At 44.1% G+C, this 7,500-nt stretch overlaps 1 protein-coding gene across 1 annotated transcript; it reads right to left on the bottom strand.

Annotated features, from left to right (window-relative positions):
- Positions 1–1,178: 1,178 nt before the first annotated feature.
- LOC117778390 (flocculation protein FLO11-like) lies at positions 1,179–6,531 on the bottom strand. The gene is made up of 6 exons (XM_034613893.1): positions 6,385–6,531; positions 5,975–6,304; positions 4,694–4,807; positions 3,094–3,399; positions 2,277–2,285; positions 1,179–2,003 (listed from the first exon to the last, which is right to left on the bottom strand). The coding sequence occupies exons 1-6, from the start codon at positions 6,425–6,427 to the stop codon at positions 1,321–1,323; spliced, it is 1,485 nt and encodes a 494-aa protein (XP_034469784.1). The 5' UTR covers positions 6,428–6,531; the 3' UTR covers positions 1,179–1,320.
- Positions 6,532–7,500: the final 969 nt, after the last annotated feature.

Below are 7,500 nucleotides of genomic sequence, written 5' to 3'. Positions count from 1 at the left end.
CAACAACAACAACAGGATAAAAACAGTTTTAAAGACAGAAATATAACAGGTTTTCTGTTGTGTAACTGTTATTAATATGTGATCAGAGCTGATTTGTCTCTGAGTGGAAGTTGTTTCTCACGGTCTGAAGGTTGTAACTGTCGACGTGTTGTTGAAGTTCAAACCCTCGACAGAAACCACACAGCTCAACTGTCGACTGCTGTTTTTAAAACCACGAGAACAGATTGATATCTGCTGCTGAACACACTCCTGACGCCCGCTCAGCAACACACACACACAGTGTCACACAAGTCAACAACTTTGTCCTCATGATAATGATAAAACCTGATTGTTAAAAAGAGAAAAGCAGAACCATGATGAATTTCTGTCCTAGTTTCCAGACAAACCTTCATGTGCAGAGACCAACGTGGTTTAGTTCACGTGACGTCATCGCATTTTTATTTACGTCGGTTTAGTTGTTGGTTCAGTTACAGTCACACACATTTTCAAAATGAAAATCTTTGTCCTCAAACATCTGGATATTTCTGCCTGGATCACATCTGGACACGACTCCTGATTTGTTTTTCATCCATTTAAAGTTTGTGAAGTTCAACTTTAGTTCCTCTGCAGCCGACAAATATTAATGAGTCAAATCAGGGTATTAGCAGAATAACTACAATAACTAAACTGTGAATTTATAACATATTAATGTTCAACTGCAAAGTGTTAACAGTTGATCTCAATCGTACTGAAATACAGTGATAAACAATACGTCTGTTTTTATCAGGAAAAACATGTTTTTAGTTTAAGAATATTTTTTTATTTTATATCATTATCTGGATTTTACTTTTATCAACTGGAAATCATAGTTTCAACAGAAGAAATTCTTACTTTTGTATAAATCACTAGTAAATAAGTTCATTCAGTTATTAATTTCTGTCCTAGAGGATAAAATACTGAACATGCTTCACTGTTAGTAAATACATGTATGTATCAAACAATATGTATTTATCATTATATTACGGTTGTGTTATTTTTGTACTTTGTATTTAAACCACTTGTTTTCTTGTTGTGCAGCATAAAACACATTAAAACCTGTTTCTAACATGTTAAGTAATAATTCATGCAACACAGGGTTAATGTGAAAGAGCGTCAGTGTGAATTATTATTGATGCACAAAGACGAGGAGTCAGATCACATCAGATGTAAAGGAGATGAGATGTGTTTCATTTTGATGTTTAATGTCTTCAGCATAAAAAAACCTTTATTTTATACTTTGCAAAGTTACAGTTCAGACAAATGTTTGAAGTGAAAAGAGAAGCAGAGTGAACTCAACAGGAGTCAGTGAGAAGTTGAAGCTGCTGCAGGAAACTCCGTCGTCTCGTGTGCAGCGGCCGGACGCTCCCTGTTTCTCAGGATGTGGATCAGAGCGAGTCCACAGCAGTAAACCAGACTCTTCACCATCAGCAGCGTGTAGAGCAGACACAGCAGCTTCACCTGCCGCTCAGACCAGGCCCAGGCCGCTGGAGCCGTCTGTGCTGGAGCCGTCTGTGCTGGAGCCGTCGGTGCTGGAGGCGTCGGTGCTGGAGCCGTCAGTGCTGGAGTCGTCTGTGCTGGAGGCGTCTGTGCTGGAGTCGTCTGTGCTGGAGGCGTCGGTGCTGGAGCCGTCGGTGCTGGAGTCGTCGGTGCTGGAGTCGTCTGTGCTGGAGTCGTCTGTGCTGGAGCCGTCGGTGCTGGAGTCGTCTGTGCTGGAGCCGTCTGTGCTGGAGTCGTCTGTGCTGGAGTCGTCTGTGCTGGAGCCGTCTGTGCTGGAGACGTCGGTGCTGGAGCCGTCGGTGCTGGAGTCGTCTGTGCTGGAGTTGCCGGTGCTTGAGTCGTCTGTGCTGGAGTCGTCGGTGCTGGAGTCGTCTGTGCTGGAGTCGTCTGTGCTGGAGCCGTCTGTGCTGGAGCCGTCTGTGCTGGAGGCGTCGGTGCTGGAGGCGTCGGTGCTGGAGTCGTCGGTGCTGGAGCCGTCGGTGCTGGAGTCGTCAGTATTTGAGTCGTCTGTGCTGGAGTCGTCTGTGCTGGAGTCATCGGTGCTGGAGTCGTCTGTGCTGGAGTCGTCTGTGCTGGAGTCGTCTGAGCTGGAGTCGTCAGTATTTGAGTCGTCTGTGCTGGAGTCGTCTGTGCTGGAGTCATCGGTGCTGGAGTCGTCTGTGCTGGAGTCGTCTGTGCTGGAGTCGTCTGTGCTGGAGGCGTCTGTGCTGGAGTCGTCGGTGCTGGAGTCGTCTGTGCTGGAGGCGTCGGTGCTGGAAGTGCACAAACCACTGAAAGAATTCAAGAAGTCGGGCTCAGTCTCCACATGAGTTTTTCAGAGCTTGGTCTTTTAGTTTGAAGGCAGAACTTAGCTCATCTTATCTTTCATGTTCAGATTTTATAATGCTTTCACTCAAAACCCCACATTCACTCTCAGACTGACCCTGCTTGTGCTCAGATATTTAGTTGCTTGTGCTCAGATATTTAATTGCTTGTGCTCAGATATTTAGTTGCTTGTGCTCAGATATTTAGTTGCTTGTGCTCAGATATTTAGTTGCTTGTGCTCAGATATTTAGTTGCTTGCGCTCAGATATTTAGTTGCTTGCACTCAGATATTTTGTGGCTATGACAGCTCCAGCTTCAGCTTCTCCTCGTGTTCACGTTGCTTCTGTGCACGTGAAACTTCTGCTCTCAGATTGTTATTTGCAACAAATCTGTCAACATTTCCCGACCAATAGAATTCCAGGTGTAATATTGACAAATGAAATTGTCCCGTCCTCGTTGTAAGTGCGTTAGTGTCCACATCTGTGAGCGTGCCGGACGGGCGGCTAATTTAACCAGGTTCACGTACGCAGGCCCTCCGCGGCTTCATGACGACACCGGCTTCCTGTCAGAAGTGAAGCTGAAGCTGAAGCTGAGATCCTGGTTTTGGCCTCAGTTTGAGCACAAGCAGAGGCTATTTGAGTGCAAGTGCAGGGGTTTGAACGAAAGCTTTACAAAATGTGAAATCAATAAGTCCTGCTCTCAAAGTGAAAGTCCACGCTCTGGAATAAAGACACAGACACATGAAGCTCACCACAGTCACCAAACCTCCTTCACCTTGCTCTGCCGGGGCCTCCACTGTGACATCCTCATGCCTGACGTGGCAGCTGTATGTGTACGTGTAGGAAGCGTCCCGGTCGACCACCATGATGGAGGCGGTGCGTCCTTCCTCTCTGAGCTCCAGCTGCTCTCCCTCTGCAGGGGACGGCTTCTCACCCTCCCTCTGTCTTGTCCAGGAGAACTGGACCAGAGGAGGAGACATGTTCGAGGCCACACACAGCAGGGAGCTCTTCCTGTCCAGGGCGTCTTTGGATGCTGCCGGGTACACGCTCACCACGGGCTTCACCACCGGCGTATCTGACGTTTGACAACACACATGCACATGAACAGCAGCTCTGCACTTCACAGTCTGATCCTGGAAACAGCTCATCGATACTTCACAGATAGATTCAGCTGCTGCACGGCATCGTTATACATCACATGTATCATCAGAGCGACAGTCACAGCCTTTCAACTTCATTTCATCATAGATTCATATATTTATCACTATTTCTATCATATTGTCAATGTGTGTACATGTTCTATCATTTAAAATACAATGAAAGATATCAATATTACAGGATTGTGTTGCTAATACACACAAAACATTAATGGTCACATCATTTGTTGTTTATTACAAAGTGTGAAGGTGTAACTATCTTTTATACTGAGACAGATATATACGATTTGTTTATACGTATTCATATATACGTATACAAATATCTATTTTATGTCGGTTGAGTACTAAATATTTATAATTGCATGATGATGTATTTACACTGAAATGTTCCCTCATAACTTCTAACAAATTCTACATCAAACCAAATATAAGTTGTGGTACAAGAAATATTTAAGTCATATTAAGAATATTATCATAAGACAAATATTTGGGATAAAATGAAAAAACATTTGTCTATTGACAAACCTATTTATCTTTAATTTATTCCAAATATATTTCTCATTATTGTTTATACACAAAAATCCTCATTCGCCATTAAAGGGCAATTGCATTCATCAGAACAACATCTTTAACGTTAAATACTAAATGTATTTCCCGTGAGTTAGTAAAATATATAGATTGATATTTATCAGCAGGCATTATATTAAAAACCTAAATATCAGTCTGGTATTTTTAAGCAACTTTCATAATTATTTAAGTAGATTTTATGTTATTGTGAAAATGCTGATTTAATTTAAAATATTCATCCTGAGACGACAACTTAGTTAATTTATCTTATTTTTGAAACAGAAAGTTGAGCGTTTGAGGTGTAAGAAGGAGAACGAGTCCGTCTCAAAGCGCTCGGGGCAGAAGGTTCGACGGACGCTCGTGAAGCAGTGAATTTATTTCAGGAGCGAGGAAAGAAAACTCCGATTCCTTCTGCAGCAGCTGAAGAGAATCCAGAAAACGTTTTAGACTTTTTAGACTCTGAACAAACCTGAAGCAGAAAAAGAGGATTTGTCTGATGTGCAGCGACATTTCACTGTCACACGTTTGTTCATTTCAGAAAGTCTGTAAGAGGAAGTTTGTCCTAACGAGGAAAAATCAAACATGGTTCAAACTCTTTTCATCACATTTTCAACAGTGGAACCAGTGAAGGGAAAGAAAAGTGTTTCTTACCAGTTACGAACAATTTGGTTCCTGAGCCGAAGATTAACATCCACAGTGAAAGAGACTCAGACAAAAACCGTCTGAGCTCAACGGTGTTTCTCTCATGTTCACGCCAGCACAACATTCATGTTCCCCTCAGGATGAACCGCACTAACTCTGATGAGCCTCGGACTTTTCATGTAGCGCCACCATCAGGTCAAACTTTGATTTTGTCCAATACTTTCAGAACTCAGCTGGTCTTTGTGTTTAGTGATTATAAGCAAATATTAGCAGGTTCGGTTTATTGGCGGGTAAAGGGTATACGATGTCATGATGATGTCATGATGATGTCATAAAATGACATCATAAAGTGTAGCGACCAATAAGATGACAGACGCAGCTTATCAGGATTAACCAATCGTTTGTCATCATGTGCTATAACTGACGCTGAGTTCATTATGAAACATCATTACTACGATATAAAACGTTAGCGTTGTTGCTCCTGATGATTTTCACGTTTCACACGATTTCATGAATTTAGTAACTTTTCTCTTCTTCTTGTTTCAGATTGTCCGTCCCAGTCTTGTGAACACGATATCTCACAAACACCTTGACGGAGTTTCTTCAAATCTGCTACAAACCTTCACTTGGACTCAGGGACGACCTGATTAGAACCTGGTGGTCAAAGGTCAAAGGTCAAGGTCACTGTGGCCTCACAGAACATGTGTTTGTCCTCTTTAACACGTTTCCATCAAGCATGTCTTCAGAGAGTTTCTTCATATTTGAACCAGTTATCACTTGGACTCAAAGATTCAATTATTAGACTCCAGAGGTCAAAGGTCCCAGTGACCTCATATTAATGTGAGTGTCCCATGTCCCAGCTGGAGGGACTGAAACTGCCCTGGTTGGTGGAGGACTACGACCACAGCTCAGTGACTCTAGTTCTTCTTTGTCCTCTCCTTTTCCACCTGAGCCCCGAACGTTAGCGCTTCTTTCTTCTGGATCAGCAAAGTGTTGGTGTGAGGGTTGAACTGTCAGAGTTCTGTTCCAGGCCCGATTCCTCTGGCCGTCCAAACAGAAAGAACCAGTTGGAGACGAGACGCCTGCTCTGATTGGGCCTTTAAAGGGCGGCGATGGAAAAGGTTCGTCTGTGGAACGACAGCAAACCTGAGGAAACGTCGCTGAACGTATGAGTCTTTAGAATAGAAAGGTGGAGAACAGCTGTCGGATGGAGGTGAGACATGTGACGCTGTGGTTTACTTCTCTCTTCCACTGATCCTCATGCTGGTTTTTGTTCAGGCTGCACACATCATTTCTCACTGTGGGTTCCAGACTTCCAACAGGCGCAGTAGTACGTGGCTGCATGAGAGGGTTTAACTTTCTTTATCTTCAACTCCCAGCTGTTCTGTTCTCTCTCAGCTGTGAAGTCGTCTTTCTGAGGATGATTGAAACCCTTATAAATATAACCATCCCTTGTTCTAATATAAAGAATCTGTCTGAATGTTCCTGTGTCTTTCTTCTGAAACCAGAATATCCTGCCACACTGATCAGTTCCTCCACAGCTGAACGAGGCCCGGTCACCAACTCTCATGGTCAAAGACAACTGGTCCTGAGTCAGCTCTGCTGCCATGGCAACCAGCGCTGTAGACAGACAGATGGACGGAGGTGAGAGTGGCGGTGAGGTGGAGCGTGTTAGCCCCTGATTGGCTGGAAACACTCACCTGAACACAGGCAGCACAGAGCAGCCGCTGGGAGGAGAAGCATGTTGTGCAGGGTGTTTCCTCGGGTGAACCTGAGGAGAAGTGGCGCTCTAACGAGGACGAGGTCAGATGGGTCCTCGAACCTCCCATCAGCCCCTGCGGCCCACAGAGGAGGCGGAAGCTGGTTCAGCTGAAGCTGTCGTGTGGTTTTCTGATGAGGGGGAGTTTGTAAAGAGGAAACCAAAATAATAAACTGAGTTCAGCAGTGAAACGATCATGACGGGAACGTTATGAAACTTCAGTCTCTGACACGCTGCTCGTGTTGAAGCTTCAAATGTCTGCTGTTGAAAACAAGATGGAGCTGGATGTGTATAAGTGTGTATGTATTTATAAATGTATATATTTCATCTTCATAGTCTTTTAAATTCACTCGTTTACGATGTTTAGATTAAAGATTAAACAAAGGAAACTGAACGTGCCTCAGAACATGACGGGAGTTATATCAGTACATTACATTACATCACATTTCATTGAGCTGACGCTTTTATCCAAAGCGACTTACAATCAGTGCATCAACCATGAGGAACAAACCAGAACAACTAGAATAGAGAAAGTACAATTTCATCAAAAAAGAGAAACTACAAAGTGCCATTTAAGTGCTACTAAATTGTTAGTTTAAAAATGTTATTCAAGGTATAGTCAGAAGAGGTGTGTTTTTAGTTTGCGGCTGAAGATGTGTAAACTTTCTGCTGTCCGGATGTCCATGAGGAGCTCGTTCCACCGTCTAGGAGCCAGGACAACAAACAGTCGTGATGTTGTTGAGTGTTTAGCTCATAGTGAGGGAGCAACAAGCCGATTGCCCGAAGCAGAGCGGAGTGGACGGGCTGGGGTGTAACGTTTGACCATGTCCTGGATGTAGACTGGACCCGATCCGTTCACAGCACGGTACCAAGTACTAGTGTTTGGAAACGGATGAGGGCAGCTACTGGTAACCAGTGAAGGAGCGGAGTGGTGTGAGTGAACTCAGGTTAAAGACCAGTGGAGCTGCTGCTTCCTGGATGAGCTGCAGAGGTCGGAGGGCAGCAGCAGGTAGACCTGCCAGGAGGGAGGGGCAGTAGTCTAGGAGAGAGATGACCA

Source organism: Hippoglossus hippoglossus, chromosome 17 (genome assembly GCF_009819705.1).
Source record: "Hippoglossus hippoglossus isolate fHipHip1 chromosome 17, fHipHip1.pri, whole genome shotgun sequence".
NCBI classification, from domain to species: domain Eukaryota; kingdom Metazoa; phylum Chordata; class Actinopteri; order Pleuronectiformes; family Pleuronectidae; genus Hippoglossus; species Hippoglossus hippoglossus.
The sequence above is the reverse complement of the archived record's forward strand: the minus strand, read 5'-3'. Positions and strand labels throughout refer to the sequence as shown.

Bases quoted from the DNA above. Each gene is read 5' to 3' on its own strand.
- LOC117778390 (XM_034613893.1), bottom strand. From the start codon at position 6,427: ATGCTTCTCCTCCCAGCGGCTGCTCTGTGCTGCCTGTGTTCAG. The intron at 6,305-6,384 runs GTGAGTGTTTCC...GTCTGTCTACAG, and splicing joins TCTGTGCTGCCTGTGTTCAG to CGCTGGTTGCCATGGCAGCA. The intron at 4,808-5,974 runs GATGTGTGCAGC...GGGGAACATGAA, and splicing joins TGGAACCCACAGTGAGAAAT to TGTTGTGCTGGCGTGAACAT.